This window comes from Chlamydotis macqueenii, chromosome 19 (assembly GCF_036417535.1).
Source record: "Chlamydotis macqueenii isolate bChlMac1 chromosome 19, bChlMac1.mat, whole genome shotgun sequence".
NCBI lineage: Eukaryota > Metazoa > Chordata > Aves > Otidiformes > Otididae > Chlamydotis > Chlamydotis macqueenii.
In genome coordinates this window covers 9,733,127-9,749,592 of record NC_141574.1, presented here as the reverse complement: position 1 = coordinate 9,749,592, position 16,466 = coordinate 9,733,127, and the positions used below count along the sequence as shown (strand labels likewise).

Genomic DNA, 16,466 nt, shown 5'->3' with positions numbered 1-16,466 from the left:
GTGAGGGTCGCAGTGGTCTCCGTGAAGACGGCCTTTCCCTGGCCGCCAGACGTCGGGAAGGATTCGGGAAGGGGCAGGCTCGCAGCTCCTCGCGGGTTTGGGCCCGGAGCCCTGTGCAGGGGGGCACGGCAGCGCGTGTCCTCCCCTGGGCATCGCCGTGGAGCTACCGGGATGGGGGGGCTGTAGTTGGCGGGGACTCACGGAGAGGGATGCGGCGGCCCCCTCCCCCGCGTGCCGGGGCCGAACGTGGGAGACCCCTGCCCCAGAGGCCGTGGGCTCCCTCACACCGAGGGACAGGAGACCCCCCCGCGACGTGGAGGCTGGGGGACCCGATGGGGACCGGAGGGGAAGGGGCCACCCGAAGCCGGGCGGCGGCGCCGCGGGCGCCCGATGTTGGGGGGAGCGGGCTCCCCCGCGGCGGGGAGGGGAGCGCGGGCGTCCTCCGGCCGCATGGGGACGCTGTGCCCCCCGCGCCGCCCGTGTCCATGGTGAGGCGGCCGCGCGGGCCATGGCGGAGCCGCTGTGCAGCGCGGGCGGCTCCGTCTACCGCTCCCGCGACCCTGTGCGCAACCTGCGCCTCCGGTGAGCGCCCGGCCCCGGCCCCCGGCCCGCCCCGGCCTGCAGCCCGCCATGACGCTCCCTCCCTCCCCCCCCCCTCCCCGCAGGGTCCGCATCCAGCGAGTCACGTCGGCCGGGCCCCTCCTGCCGCAGGCCCCGCCGCTGCTCGCTGGCCCGGGCAGCTCCGAGCTCCTGGGCCTTACCGACCGCGTCGCGACCGGTGCGTGGGGCCCCTGGGGGGAGGTGGGCGGGGGCAGCGCCGGCGGAGGTGACCGGGCCCTCTCCCGCAGGTGCCTGGCGGCCGCCGGAGAAAGAGGAGGAAGAGGCCGAGGTGGGGTGGCAGGAGAAGCTCTTCAGCCAGGTGGGAGAGCGGCGGAGGGGGCGCTGGGCCGGGGCCCGGGGGGGTTTCTTCTGTTGTGTCTCCTGTTTAGGGGTGAGTGGTTGTGCCCGAGCCCCTCCAGGTAGGCATCAGCGGATGCTGTCGGTCACTGTACACTGGAGCAGTGCCAGGGCTGCTCTGGAGCTCAGGTTGTTTGCTAAGGTCCCCAAAGGGGACTGTCTGTGGTGGTTTTGGAAATCTCAGCTGAAAAGGGTTTGTGGCTCTGACTGTGCCAGTGAAAAGCTGCCTTTGCGTTTTACCCGTGGTGCTCTCAGTTTGAGGTGGATCTGTACCAAAATGAGTCAGCCTGCCAGACTCCCCTGGATCGGCAGTACCATGAGGAGATCCTGAAACTGGAGAAGGCTGGAGGTCGGAAGAACTGTCGCATCTTCACCTACACCGATCATGACCGATTCACCAACCTAGAGGAGGTACCAGCTCTGAGTTACACGTAAGCTATACAGCAGTGTCTGTCAAAACCACCAGGCCTGCTGCAGAGGGAATGTGTGTCAGTTCTTGGCTGCGCAGAAGCAAGTCAGATATCCTGTATGCAGGAGAACACACTGCTGCTGCAAAGCAGCTTTGCCTGGTGCCCCAGACCTGGGCTGAGACTTCCCTGTTTCAGAACAGTGGTCAGGGACAGCGTGGAGGGACTTGGTTTTGTAGCATTGCTTTGTAGGTAACTTGCTGGGGGGAGTATAGCAGTACTTTGCCAGAAGAACAGTGAATTAATTAAACTCTTAGCAGTTTGTCCTTGCATGTGTGTGTGCACATACCTGTTCTCTCTGCCAAAAGTGGAGCTGTTTTGGGAAGGATGTTCTGTTATAATTAAGCTAGTTCCCCTCTGTTTCTCTCTTCCAGCATTGCCAGAAGGTAACTGACTCAGATCATGAGGTGCCATCGTATCTGGCAGAGAGGATGGCCAACGTGAGGAGGAGAAGACAAGACCGTAGGCCAATGTGAGTGCAAACTGGGAGTTGGAGCTTGATAATGCAGATTTCCTGGTGCCCCAGCTGTGGAGCAGCTTGGTCCATGGAAGCTGGTGGCTTGAGCTGTGTCACAGTTGGAGTCTGGCAGTTTGACTCCTCATTGTGTGAGGTTGTGCCTGTGCTGGGTTGCTGAGGTGAGCTGTGACTTGTGCTCTTCTGTTGTTGACAGAGAAGCAAGTTCTCTGAAGTCAAAAATCATCACCTGGGAACCCTCAGAAGAATTTATAAAGAACAATCATGTGATTAACACTCCTGTCCAGACCATGTTCATCATGGGGGACTTGGGACCTTATGGGAGGTAAGTAAAATCCTGCAGTGATCTTAATTTCCCAGAAGGAAACTCGTCTTCCCTCCTTACTCAAATCTCCTCTTTCTTTCATTAGTTAAGGGGAGAGAACTCCAAGAGCTTAGTAACTCAGGCTGCTATTTCTTCCTGCCTGTTTCCTGAGTTGGGAGGTAACTGAGTGTATCCCTCCAAAAGGCTTCTTAAAGTAATGTGGGAAAGTATGGGTGTGTTTGTTCCCTTCTGTATCCCCATGTGCCTTTACCAGCTCTGCTGTTCCAGAGCAAGGAAGTGTCTAACTAGACTGTGCTTCTTGATGTCTTCCACTAGGCTTGGTCACAGGGAATATGAACATGTTCTTTGCGCAATCAAGGTGGACGGCAATGGAGTGATCACAGTGAAGCCTGACTTTACTGGCACCAAAGGCGCCTACCGGTGAGTGGGACAGGGCTGGTACCTCTTGTGGGACTGATACAGAGGGGTGAAATGCCTGTCTCCTGGTCACCCTTCAGGCAGTGAATCAGCACTTAAATTGAGGGATATTTTTTAGTTTTATTCCAGAGATTTCTATGACAAGATTGTTACGTACTTGTGCTTGGTGTCACTGCATGTGTGTTGTGTGGGGCTTTGGTGCCAGTCCCTAGGGATACAGGTTGTGCATACGCTGGACAGAAGCGAGTCTCCCTTTTTGAGTCCTTGATGCTGTTAGGTGCTTGGGAGGGAGCAGAGGGTCCTTAGTGCCCTCGAGCTGCTGCACAAGCCTGGTGGAGAGGGGATGGCTGTGCCAGGGTGGCACAGCTGATGCTGTCGCTGCTCTGCGTAATGGGGGAGTTTTGCACATGTGTTTTGGGGCTCTGCAGGATTGAGCTGGATGGAGAGAAGCGAGAGCTGTGGAAATACACCATTGAGAATGCATCTGTCCAAGTACAGCCAGAGGAGGAGGAACGTGAGCAGCGTGTGTTCAGAGACGTAAGGACCGGCCTCCACTGCTCATATTGACTCGTTGTCCTGATTTGACAGAGGGAGCTCACATTCTCATGCAGATTGTTAGTGCTGTAGACACCTACAGTTGACAAAATGAATGTCCCTGGCACTGAGTCTCATCATGCCCAGCAATCTGAGAACTCCAACAAATAGTCCCTGACTGCTTCATTCCTTACTCTAGCTAGAGGCCTTGTCCAGTATTGGTTGTGTTGGCTGCAACATACATGCATACATGCTCACTACATAGACTGCAGTGGTCTATGTAGTGAGATGTGATGCAAGAAACCACAGAAATTTGCACCTTTCTAGTGTCACCTGCCAATGGTTTTCCTTTCCTGAGGAGCAGTGGGCAAACCCTTTCCTCGATCTTCCTCTCACTGCTTGTATACTTATTGAATGATTGTTACCCGTAATGTCCCAGGATATTTGGATCTCATTTTATGTCTTGATCTTTCTGAATTGCCTTTTTGGCTGTGGCAGTTTGTAAAGGTGCTTAATGTTTTAGTTTTTCATTTGTATGTTTCCTTATTGTTTTTGTGGTCTATAAGGAAATCGTGATTTCATGACACTGATTCCCCATCTGTTGATTTCATTGGAATAATAGTTGATGCCTGTGTTTTTAACACTTAACATTTAAGATCTGATTCTTCAGAGCATCTTTTTCCCTTAGAATGGCTTTTGACAAGGTCTTCTCTGAGCTGGAGTTCCATGCTGTGTTAGCAGTTAGCATCTTTGTTCTGTTAGATTCTTATAGTCTCTGTATCTGCTGTGACTAAAAAACCCTGTATTGTAAGCCTGTCAACAATTGAAGTTGGTTTTAAGTTATGTCCATCACAATTTTTTGCAATAAGTAAAAACATATAAAATAAAAAAGACACTGTTTCTGAACCACTTGTTCTGTGTTTTCAGCTGTACGGTCGGCACAAGGAGTACCTGAGTGGTCTCGTAGGCTCAGAATTTGAAATGGTAAGTACCAGCTGCTGCCCTGGTTACCCTGGCTGCCGTTCGTACCACAGGCTCCAGAGACTGTTTCATTCTGGTGGTTTGTTGGCAGCTTTTACCTTGTGGCCTCCAACAGAAAATGGGGTCAAAAATGAGAAGTTGCAATGGATTTGGGGCCTGCAGAGATCCATCCTGAATTTGTTAGACCAGCAGCAGAGCATGCTGAACGCTACAGTCTCTGTGAGACTGTGTGCATTGTCTGAAGGCCTTTGACTGCAATACTTGAAGAAGAAAGGAGTGTTTATATCTTTTGGGAGAGTGATTGCTGTTAACTTCTTGAATATCAAACACATCTATGTGCCACCTTGTTAAAGTAAACAACCCCTCCCACCCCCAAACTCATGCAGTTTCCCTTCTCACTGACTTATCCAGACTGCAACCCTTTTTGCTCAGATCTTGTTTGACAAAGTATGACAGAAACAGGACTATGATTTCTGCGAGTGACTTCTCACTACATTTTATATCCATCTTGAAGTCTGTAAGAGACCTGATTTACAGAGTAGTGAAGTCCTGCAGTCTAGGAATTTGGTCTTTCTAGGGAGCCTCACTCCAGAGGGACTGTTCACTTCTGGAAAGGAGGATGTGAGGTCATGATTCCTACCTGGCCAGCAAAGTGAAACATTCATACGTAAACGTCTGTGAAATACCCTGTCAGGAGGAGATTGTAGGAGGTTCCACCAGTCGTTGTTGAGCCTTTTATGTTGTTTATCTCCTTGTCATTACAGACTCTTCCTGGTACACTGCGGCTTTTTGTGAATGGAGAAATAGGTGAGTCTCTTGTCCCAAATCTAGGTTCGTTTACCCAGTGTGCAGTACGCCAATCTTACACACAGAGCAGAGGTATTTTTTTTTAATTTAATTTCTGCGCAGAGATGAGTGCTAGGTGGTAATTCCACAAAGGTAGCACACCTGGTTACAGTTGCATTACATATTTATACAATTCATAATAACAGTTCCACCTTTCAGTCACAGCTACTTAATTACTATTGGTTAGTTCTTTTCCTACGTTAATTTAAAGATACAGTACTTCTTAAATGTACTACGCATGTGTGGTGAGTAGGGGTCTTTATCTAAGGAGGGGGCAATTTTAGCACTCGAGGAGTGGGTTTCATATTATAATGAGAGAGTTCACTTTGAGGACACTTATTAGAGGAATTGTGTTGACCATTCACAACCTTTACCAATGTTATGCACCTGCAAGGATGCACATGCGCTTAGTGTAACAAATGTTTTCATGCTCTGAGTCCCTCTTTATCTGTTTGGGCTTCTCCAGCAGGTGTGCTCTCCTTGAGCCTGTCTTGGTGTTTCTTTGTTACGGCACATTTACAGCACATCCTGCTCTGTCAGGGCCACGTCTGCCGTGTTACTCTTTGCTTGTCTTGGTTCTCCCTTTCCCATGCAGATCCTTACTTCATGCTCCTTTGACAGTCGTCAAACTTTCGGCACCTTCTGGGGCAAGATGTTTCTTTTTTTATCAATCTCTCAGTTTCTCTTCAAGGGTATAGTTGTTAGCAGGGTATGCATTGTTTATACAAAGTAACTTCGCTTGCTCAAGCCAGATTCTGTTTGACAAAGTATTCATTGTCCTTGCCTAATGGAAAATGTCATAAAAACTCATTCATGTAAATTAATAAAAATTTCATTCATGGATATCAAGTCCTTATTATAAACAGTAACTATAGGGGCAAATCTGGGTCGGCCGGGATGGCTGAGGCTATGAAGGGTCCAAGGACTGGACACACAGGCTGGTCCAGAGTAGGTGATCCTCTCCCTAGAATCCTTTACTTCCTCCTTCTCCTGCCCTGATTTTTCAGACTAACTCCTTAAGTGGCATTTACAGACTGGAAGTTACAAATAGTGCAGCTGTGCTAGGAAGACATACATATCTGAAAAAAGGAGAGCGGATGGGAAGTTAATAGAGATTAGAGAAAAAAAAGCAATTAAAGTGTGACCTTCCTAATCTGGTTAGTGATATGGGGACAGGGCTAGTCCAAAAAAGGGATCTTCTGTGAGGGTCATATTCCATTACTTTGAAGACCCTGGCTTTTCCCAGCTTCCAGCAGTAACTGGTTGCCCCTGAGGTTATTGGTGCTGGCTCTCCCAAGAGTCTACGGTGAGTATAGGAGGAGTTTGTGTGGAAGTGAGCAACTGAAGGTCATTCTCTCTTCTGTTCAGTTTCAGCTCAAGGCTACGAGTATGACAACCTCTATGTTCATTTCTTTGTGGAGCTCCCTAACCGTAAGTGTTCACGTTTCCGGCCATACCACTGCAGTGTAAGGAACGAAGCTTTGGCTCATCCCTCAGATCAGCTCTGCTGAAAGTCAGTAAAAGTTAATTTAAGGGCTGGGATCTAGTCAGAGGTTTTCAGAACTAAAATTACAGAACGCAGTTGTTTGAACTAAACTCATGTCTGTGAGAAAGCAGCATCTTCTCCTCTTATCTCTTCCAAATCAGGCTGGGACAGAGAGGTCCATTGGCTTCTCAACCAGTGGTGATGGTGTCCAGCAGTCTCCCCAAAGTTCATTCCTTGTACTGCAGAGACTAGCCTTCCTGTCTTCTCCATCTCAGCAGTGACCTTGTCTGATTTCAGTGCTCAACGTCATGTTCTCGTGTTTTGTGCTGACACTAGTATGTCACATTTTGACTGATAAAAAAGGTTCCCAACACTAACATGCACATCCTGCTGCGCGTTTAGTTCCCCAAAGCTATAGCCATGGCTCCGCTCTCTGGTTATTCTCTGATGTTTGTCTGAGGAGGCACCACTTCTGCTACTCAGTACATTTAGATAAGGTTCTGTTTTTCTCTTAAGATGGAGTTGGTGCTTTTCCTCGACAGTTCAGGGTGTTCTGGGGAGCAGCCATTGCCTGGAATAAGAGGGGGTGGGACGTACGTAGGGAAATTCAGTGTGGGTGATGGTATCTGTTATCCCAGTTATCTGGGACTGACATTCTCCTTTGAGCTGCTCAAGTTTATGAGTCCTCCCTCTCACCCAAAGTGTTTGCCACTATGCTCATGTTCTCCTCTTCTAGAGTGGTCGAGCCCTGCGTTCCAGCAGCTATCAGGAGTGACACAGACCTGTGCCACCAAGACAGTGGGCTGGGTAAGGACACTTTCAGACCTGCAGAGCAGTTTGAACAGGCATTCTCTGAAGTGGAACATGGGCAACAAGCTACAGATTTATTCATCAAAGTCCTGAATTGAGAGCTCTGTTCAAGGGCAAAGCATGTTCAGGATTCTCCTCATTCTAGTTATACTTGCCTGTTTTCAAGATGCCACTGTGTCCAAATAAAAGTAGACCAAATAAAATTGCTTCAAAGCAGTTTCTGGAACCTCACTTTTTTCTTCCTTCTGGCTGATTGATTGCCTTGGAGCTTTGATTTTTGTGTTCTCAAGTGCTCAGAGTTAACGAAGCATCGTTCTGGCTTGCCTGGGGCAGGAAGGCACACACTCTCTAAATTGATTTCTCAAAGTGAACCCCTCCTCTTGTTTGGGACGTTGGTTCCATTGCTGTTTCCAGCTCCTCTTATAAAATCTGAATTTTATCAACTTTTTAATGTCTTATATGTGAGCTAGTTTGCATAATACAAAAATAATTGTCATACAACATTTCAGTAATACCATTGTTTGAGGTATGTACTTGGCTCCGGTAAAGATTCTGTTGATGTAGTAGTTACACAACTGGCCAAACTGTCATTTGAGGCGTGTTATTCTTTCCCCTTTTATGTTATTTTTAACAGTCTCTTCCATCAACATGGCACTTGGGAGTGTATGCAGGTCCATCATGCAGTCAGGTGTTAGTGTGGTGTGATTGATCTCGTTTGGGCATCATTCCCTCTTTTCCACCATTAGTTCTCTTCTCCCTGCTTTCTGTGCCCCCTGCAATGCTAGTGATGAATTGTCTTGTCCAGGAATCTGATCTCTGTCCTGTTCCTTTTCTAGGATAACGTGGCATACTTCTGCTACCTCTTCACTTTGGAGATGTTTTTCACCCAAGGAGACGAGTCAGAAGGTGTGGTTTCCTTGTTGCTCTGAAATGTGAAACTCTGAAATCTTTGATCGGAGGGTAGGCATCATCATGTCTGGCATGCTGTTGGCCCCTTGCCAAGAAGAAAGGACAGAGTTGAACAAAGGGAAATGTTGCTCATTCAGCAAATGTTCACCCTGTCACCACACAACCTCTGGGCAGATACTGTATCTGCCCTGCCCAGCAGTGCATTAGCATTTGTATGGATTCATTGATGTTGCCCTGTTTCCAGGTTATAGTCAGCTTTATCCAGCTGCAAAACTACGTGGATCTTAGCCTGTCTCTCAAAATGCCTGGCGTGCTGGTCTGTGTTGCCATGTCCGGTGCACAGGGCCACGGGACTGCAGCAGAGGAAACGGGCAGCTTGCTTGTACGCAACTACAACTCTGTGCTGAGTCTTATGTTTGTAGGCACACTCAGTGTCCTGTATAAATCTTTGTATATTTTATGTCGCTCTGAAACTTCCAGCTGTATTTTAAGCTGGGCTTCTCTGCTGCCTGTTCCTGCTGCTTCACTACACTGCCGCTGCTTCCTCACCAACCCCGCTGCTCTTTGGATTGCAATTGCTAGGGACAGCTTTGTGGCATGCCTTGCCACTTGAATCCAGTGCATGCATTGGATTTGAGTATTCAACCAACATTAATGAATTTTCAGCCTCAAACAAGATGAGTTTGTTTCACCATGGAAAAAAGAAATGCTTGGAGACCTGTAGGAGAATCCGAGTTAATAATCCCCCAACAATGGTGTGTCAGACATAAAAAGGTTCCCCTGTCTGGCATCAGATAATTCACAAAAGGTTGTCTGGTCTGCCCAAAGATCATTGAGGAATCAGTTTGAACTTGCTTTCAAAACAAAGAATTTTCCCACATTTTTAACATCAATAATTCTGTTTTCATCCTCAAGTCTGAGGGTTCAGCTTTAACAGGGGAAAGTAATCACCCATGCATCTGGGCTTGTCATTGTAGAAGAAATATAGAAAGGACTCCCTACTAGTGGAGTTGGGCATTTAGCATTTTTTTTTTTCTCTGTAATAGTCTCCCTTGCAGACCTGTGATCTTCTGCCCTTCCTTGCAGATAGTCTCCCTCAGTGGCCTGTTCTCTACTTTGAGGTCCTGTCCCTGGATTTCTGGCAGAGGTATCGCGTTGAAGGATATGGTTCTTTGGTGCTGCCAGCATCTCCAGGTAAAACCTACTTTGGGCATTATGTTAATTGTCTGGGAGAATAGGTTGAGTGGTTCTCTAGGGAGTGGGTTCAGCCAGTCCTGGGGAGACTTTGCTTTTGCAAACTGAAGGGGATAGTTAGCTGTCTGTGGGTCAGCAAAGAAGGATTTGATGCATCGTGCACCATTCTGCCTTCTTGTTGAAAAGCATCATGTGTTACTGTCCTTGCTCCTTTGGTGGCTCTGCCACAGAATCTTGTGCGACAAAGCTCTGGGGTGATGCTGCACATCTGTCTTTCCAGTAGCAGTAGCCTTCTCTGTCCGACATGGAATCTGAGGGTACAACTATTCTCACACCCACATGTAGTAAGATGCTTCTCGAGGGCAGGGGGGAACTTTCAACGCTGGCTGTGTGACTGTATGGGCCTGACTCATTGGGAAAATGTTACAGAGATACCAGGCAGTGTTTTTGTTTCCAGCCTACTGTGGTTTGGGTCAGCAGGTATCCATCTACCACGCTGTTCTCTGTGACTCTGTTGGTCGTAGCTGCTAAGCTGTCCTATTGTCCTGGGCCAGGTCTCCACATGCTCACCATCCCTACCTGGCGCCCTGTGGAGCTAGGGACAGTCGCTGAGCTGAGGAGATTTTTCATTGGTGGATCTCCTGAGCTGGAAGACATAACCTACGTCAGGATACCATCAACCTTCAAGGTGGGCTCAGCTGCACGGCATCGCTCTTGCTGGGAGATGGTAGTATGCTCTCAATTTTGGATGTCTGTGGACAGCCTGGGTCAGATTTGAACAAGGATAAAAGAAATGTCTCCTTTGTGAGACTTCTGATCATGGACAGAGGAATGGGCAAACACTGAGGCAGAGCTCTCTGCCTTCTGAGGTTTGTGCAGCTAAGAGAAGTGAGTGAACATGGACCAAAGTCTTGACTTACCGCTGCCTGGCATTGTCCAGTCTCTGCAGCATGAACTGTCAGGTCAGCATTTTTTACCAGCTATAGACTTCTTCCTGTGTTTTTGTAAGGAATCTAGGCTGTACTGTGCCTGAAACAGTTTCCCAAGGCAAGAAACTGATGGGTGTGAGGCATGCAGAAATTTCACGTTGTTAAGAAAGCTGTGGAAGTGCTCACTGGTGTAATGAGCAAATTGATCTTAGTACACCTTTGTGTGGGATTAAGCCCTGATGCAGTTGTTGAAACCTTCCACCAGCACTGCACTATCAGCTTGCTGGTGTTTAGATCCTGCTCTCAGCACAGCCTGGCACTGCCTGTCCTTTCTGACCTTGCTTTCTGTATGCAGCAGGGAAGGGAAAGAGTCTGTGCCCACAGGAGTGTGTGATCCTGGTGCGACACACTTGCTTTCGCTAGGGTGAGCCTGCTGCAGCAGGTTGCAGGCTGTGGTTGCTCTAACTTGTGCCGTCTTTGCAGGGAGAGCGTCTGAGCCGCTTTGGTTTTCGCACAAAGACAACAGGGAGTGTCACGTTCCGACTTTACTGCCTGCAGCAGTCTAAGTAAGTGCAGCAAAGTGAGTACGAGCTTGTGTGCTGTGTTTTGACAGCCCTGACCTCCTACTGTACTTTCGTGCAGAGCCTTTATGGAAACAAGTGCCCTGAGGCAGCGCATGCAGAGTGTGTTGGACCGGCTTGGAGGCTTCAGCCAGCAGAGCTCTGTCTACAGCGTTTTGGGTAGGGCTTTTGGTTCACTTTTGCCCGCTTTTTACAGAGTGAGCAGGATATTTCAGGAGAATCCATTACTGTGGGGATAATTTCTCCTCCGTGAGCTCTCTGAGTCCTTAGCAGAAGTTAAGTGTTCTGGTCTGAGCTGGAAACTTTAGGAGGCAGCAGCTCTCAGCAGACAGGAGGGATGACAGCTCTGTGAGTACAAAGCCTAGGCTTGGCTGCTCAGTCTTGCCTGGCACTGAGCATAGCTTTTGGTGCTGGTACACAGCCTCTGTCTCTGATTCCATTATGTATGAAGCAAAGAGGGTAGTAGAAATAAGTGAAGAGAGCAGCAAGGACAGGGGCTTTGTTGGTGGAACTTAGTAACAGGAAGTGAGACTCCTGCTCCAGGAGAGATGATATTCACTGGACAGACTCATCCCCCTCTTCCCTGGGGCTGTCTGATGCATTCTGGTTTGCTGTCACTTGCTGTGTTGTAGAGGCTTTCCAGAGGGCACGGCGCCGGATGCAGGAAGCACGTGAGAGCCTTCCTCAGGACTTCATCAGCACCGCTGCCTCCGCTGTGCACCAGTCGCAGGAACCATGATTGACCACCTCCGCTGCCTGGGACCACTCAGCATCTTTTCTCTGACACAAGCTCCCCTTCTTCAGCAAGAGGCGCAGTGCTGGTGCCTGGAAGTTTTGTGGTTTTGTCCCTTTGTCATTTTCCCTGGGTGGTGGGAGGGGTCTGTAACACATCCAGAATGTCTGCATTTCCACAAGCACCTGTGGAAGGAGGCCCATTTTTTCAAGGCATTTTGTTACCAGGCCCTAACAATACAGCCAATTGTTCGCATTTCTGCTGAGCAGACTAAAATACTGACGTGGAACCTGTGAACCCTTTAACACCTTTTAAGGAATTGAATAGTAAATGCTTAGAAAAATTTCAAGTCTACCTGACTTGGTAAATTTAGTTTTCTTCTTAAAGAAGAGGATGATGTTGAAGGTCAAAGCATGAATGCTGTTGGAGATTTAATGAAATGAGTAGATAACTTCTTGAGAAGAGCTGATAGTCGTCAGCGTTTGTAGCTATGGGTCAGTCAATAGTAAAATCCATCTGTCCGCCTGTGCCTTAAGAGTGATTCATTCCTAGAGGGAGAGCTCTCTGCCACATGTAACGTATGAAATCAAAGCGTTTGACAGATTGAGAACTGGAGAAAAAAGAATACATTCTGTGTTTCCTTGTATATGCCCATAACATTTCTGGCTCTGCAGTGATAAGCAGGAGAATTCTTTTTTTCAAGAATACAACTGAAAACATGCATTCCCCTTAGTTCATAGTAGAACTTTGGCAGGGGCTGGACGGTTTGCACACAGCGAGAGCCGATTATAACATTTGCACAGCAGCCGACCTTTGAACTGTTCAAGCCGTTTGTTTGAGCTATGGTTCGTTGTTCCACCTCTGATTGCAGTGCACTGCGTTGCATCCTGGGGAAGCACATGTGTACCCAGTTTATACCTGGTTTCTTCTGTTCTTTCCGCAGACTTTGGGTTTTTTTTTTCCTGTTTTTGTTCCTTTTGCAAGTTCACAGGAGCAAGGCTGCCTTCAGACTGACAGCCCCGTGTTGATTTGTGCACGAGTCACATTTCCATGTGTTCTTCACCTCTGCTCCCAACAAAGGGTGGGAAGAAAAATCTCAGGCGGAGATCGTGCAGGTCTGAATGTGTCTGTAAAGTTAGAATTCACAGGCAGAATATGAAACAGGAATTGGCCTTCCTTCTTTTGCTCTGTATGTCCCTCCTTCCCAGGGAACGTGAGACCCGTTGTTGCAGCCATGTGTTAGATTGTTAAAACATGCTCCTCTTCCTTGGTCCTCCGTTGTCTTTCTCACTCCCTTACTGCCATTTTGATCTTGTTGCAGCCTTCACTGGGAAAACCAAACTCCACTGTTTACTCCTCCTTGACTTTTGTCCTAATTCCTTGATCTGTCTGGCAGCTGGAATGTGTCTGGCAATTTCCGTTATAAAAGGAATTTTGTTCACCTTCCTCGCCTGCTCCTTCTCCTTTGTGATGAAAGCGGCTGTCAGCAGGTGTTAGATAGCATGGCCTGCTAAGCAGAGCTCAGTGTCCTTGGCCTAGAGCTGAATGATGCATCTTGTGCATGAGTCAGGTCTCCGCTTAGGCTTTTGAAATGATGGCTGTGAAGGCACTCGCCTAGTTCTGGAGTAGCAGCGTTGAGGTGTGTGCGCTATCACGGTCTTTAATGATACAGTCACGTTTCGCAGAGGCTGACCCGCTCAGTGGCCAGGCTGAAAAGCGTTCAGTGAGTACGTAGCACACGCTGCCTTGGTTTTTAATCATCATTCACGTCATGGCCCTGTATGTTTATCGTGTGCTATCTGAGCAATACTTCATTTCCTCCTGGGTGTTTCTGTTGTGCTTATTGCTAAAAGCTGAATTGTGTGTTTCTGAAGCCCTTTTCAGGATTGAGTTGCAAAGTTAAGAGAATATTCTTTTTTATCAATAAAGTAACAAAACACCTTTCTGATTGAGATTATGCCCAAGGCAGGTTCTGGTATAGAGTGGACTCTTCTGGTTAGAAGATCAGGTTTCTCATCGTGCTCATTACTCAGCACATTTATTTGGCAGGATTTGGTGTATTGAGTGTTAAGGTTACACAGAGATGCAATAAGGTTTACATAATGATACTAATTGTGCTAGTTAAAACTCTGAATAGTGTAAAATCTTACAGAAACTCGAGAGCAAAATTTGAAAATAAAAAATCATTATAACCAAAGAAGCAATTCTTCCAAAGTTAGAGACATTGTTAGCAGTTTTTTGCGTTCATACTTGCAGCCTCCTTGGCCTGACAGAACAAAACGGTGCTCGTAAAAGATGTTTTGGAGAAAGCCTTCAGCAAGTGTTCTTTGAATACGCACTTTTATAAATTAAGCTAGCAAATTTCCATATACATGTACATGTATGAAAATGCCACCAATCTTTTAATCAAAACTGGCGTTTGGTGTAGGGCTGGTGCTCTGAGCTTGCCGAGGAGCCCGGCCAGCTGGAATGGGGGTCGTGCACCTGCCAGGCCTGCACAAACAAAACAGGAGATGGCCCCTGGGGGTGGACAGGAGGGAAGGCCAGAGTACGGAAGTGTCCCTGCGGTTTGCACCGGAGGGGTAGCTTTGCAGTGATGCTCAGCAGGAGAAGGGAGAGGAAGGGACAGTTGTGGGTGCACAAGAGCCTGGGAGGGAAGGGCACCAGTTAATGGGACTGGGGATCCTGGCGGGCTGGGGGATGCTGTGCCGCAGACTCTCGGGGCGCCCAGAGCAGGTCTAGCAGTGAGACTCGGAGGTCTGTGCTGACCCCAGTGCATGGCCAGGAGCCTCCCAGCTCTGGTTCCATCAGCTATAGCAACGTGGCTGGTTTCTCTTGAGCTTTGTGTGCTGCTTCCTGCAGGGCAGGCTGGAACTGTGATGGCTGTTTGAGCGCCAGCAGAACTTCCACCTGAATGGGTATCTGTCTGAGGCTGAATCCTGCAGCCTTACCAGTGATGTGGTCTGCAGGGGCAGGAGCCAGCTGAAAGTCCCTAGGGGCCTTCTGGGCATCTCATTAAATAAACTATGCGAACAAAGGGTAATTGCAGAAATGTTGGCTTGGTGGATGAAAAGGCTGCGGGCAGCTGGCAGGGCTGCATGATGCAAATCAGCAGCCATTAGAAATTCCGGTGTAAGTGCAGCAGAAAAAAAAACCAAACCAACCTAGAAATGAGTCATTCACGTGACTGAGGGAGCAGCTTTCCACCAAAGCCAGACCCCAAGAATGGGTTTTGCTCTCAACTGAGGAGGATTTGGGCTGTGATAATGTCAGACAAGAGCCTTTCCAGGAAACCTCACACACCTCTTTGGCTTGGTCCTATCCCAGTGCTTGTGATGAACCAGGGACCCAGTGCTCCTCTCCTGATGTGACTGCAGGAGACTGACGTTGTGCTGCCCGTCTTACGGGGTGCATCCGGGGGATGCGTTTGGGAAGGATGTTGGGCTGCACGCAAAGCAGAGCTTCCAGCTCTGGGGGAGAAGGAGCTGCAGCAGGCACGTGTCCTACGGAGATTTCTCTTGCCGCTGGGTAGTGTGTGGGGAGGGAGAGGTTTATTTCCTCTGTGCTATCGGGTTTAAGTGGTCATTATTGAACACCTACTGGAGGCTCACTGTTGGCTCAATATATCTTAATTTTAGCCACTGGGTTGGACTATCAGAGGAAAGCTCCCTGCAGGCTCTCTCCTGGCAGTGAAGTGAAGGAGTGGGCTGCTTTGCCTTCCACCCCCAGCTGCTGGTTTATTATACTTACTGCCTCCTCAAGGTGCAGCCTGTGTTCTCTAAAGCTAATGCAAATATTTCAATGCAAGGCAGAGTACAGCTGACCCGAGCGAAACCACACTTCATTAGATCAGTCAAAAAATAAGTGTCCATATGCCCCTTTTCCCGCTTTGAAGTGATTGCTTTGGTTTGATTGAATTTCTCTCACTGCTTTGGTTTGAGCAGGTTTTTTAAGTGAACCCTCATGCCATGTAGACTGGAGGTACTTCCCTTTCTCACCTGTCAAGATCCTTCTCTAGAGCAACAAAAAAAATCAGACAGAACTGATAGAATCAGACTTCTTTATAATTTTTTCACAAGTTCTAAAAAAAAAATCTGACTTTTAAAACAGTTGGGAGGATTTCTACAATGTGTGAAAGAGAAACTTGTCTTAGAGATGTGCGACTCTGGGTTGTCTCAGGCTTTACAGATCTGGGAATGAAAGGATCGACCCTTTGGGCAGGTGGGAAAGGTGGATTTCTTGTGACTTAATCTGGCCTTAGAAAGCCAGAAAGGTCAAGCTGGATATCAAGATCTAGTTCCCTGCTTTCCTGCAGGCAACATCACCTTGACTTAATCAAAGCCTGAGAGATGTTTGTTCAGCCTATTCTTTACGCGAAGATAAGAGACTACAGATCATCCCTTCCAGATTACTATTTTTTTTCCCTAGCAAATTTTCTTGTACAGAGCAGTTGACGGTGGCAGCCTGTGCATGAGCTCAGCAAAGCCTGTTGTCAGGCGGCTCCTGGAGGCGTGAGGAGGAGGGAGTGTGTGATTCCTGCCATGTGGTTTTTGTTTCTCTGGGGGGTTCCCGTCCCACGCTGCCAGAGCCTGTGGTATTCTATTCTCTGCTGCCAGCTTCCCTGTGAGCGCTGTGACACTCTCCCAGCTCTCGAGATGGCATTGGGGGTCAGAGAGATCAGGCAAGCTGCAGACCCAAGTGAATGGCCGCTTTCCCTGCTGCTGCTGAAAACACCGAGCCTGGCTTGCCTTCTCCATGCTTTCCTTGCTGTGTCCAACGTTTTCCACTGCAGTTGTGCTTGCAAGGGCTGGACTCCCTCCCT

General features: G+C 48.4%; 1 protein-coding gene across 1 annotated transcript; it reads left to right on the top strand.

Moving 5' to 3' along the window:
* The first annotated feature begins 508 nt into the window (after positions 1-508).
* On the top strand, positions 509-13,596 carry MKS1 (MKS transition zone complex subunit 1). The gene is made up of 18 exons (XM_086762944.1): positions 509-582; positions 666-778; positions 849-919; positions 1,213-1,368; positions 1,799-1,896; positions 2,096-2,224; positions 2,540-2,644; positions 3,070-3,178; positions 4,103-4,159; positions 4,921-4,963; positions 6,371-6,433; positions 7,225-7,295; positions 8,135-8,204; positions 9,294-9,401; positions 9,956-10,089; positions 10,814-10,896; positions 10,973-11,070; positions 11,544-13,596. Exons 1-18 carry the CDS (start codon positions 509-511, stop codon positions 11,648-11,650), a joined length of 1,689 nt encoding a protein of 562 aa, XP_086619070.1. The 3' UTR covers positions 11,651-13,596.
* The last annotated feature ends 2,870 nt before the right edge of the window (positions 13,597-16,466 follow it).

Coding starts and splice junctions, on each gene's coding strand:
- MKS1 (XM_086762944.1), top strand. CDS start 509: ATGGCGGAGCCGCTGTGCAGCGCGGGCGGCTCCGTCTACCGCTCCCGC. Junction 1,897..2,095: donor AGACAAGACCGTAGGCCAAT/GTGAGTGCAAAC, acceptor TGTTGTTGACAG/AGAAGCAAGTTCTCTGAAGT. Junction 2,645..3,069: donor GGCACCAAAGGCGCCTACCG/GTGAGTGGGACA, acceptor GGGGCTCTGCAG/GATTGAGCTGGATGGAGAGA.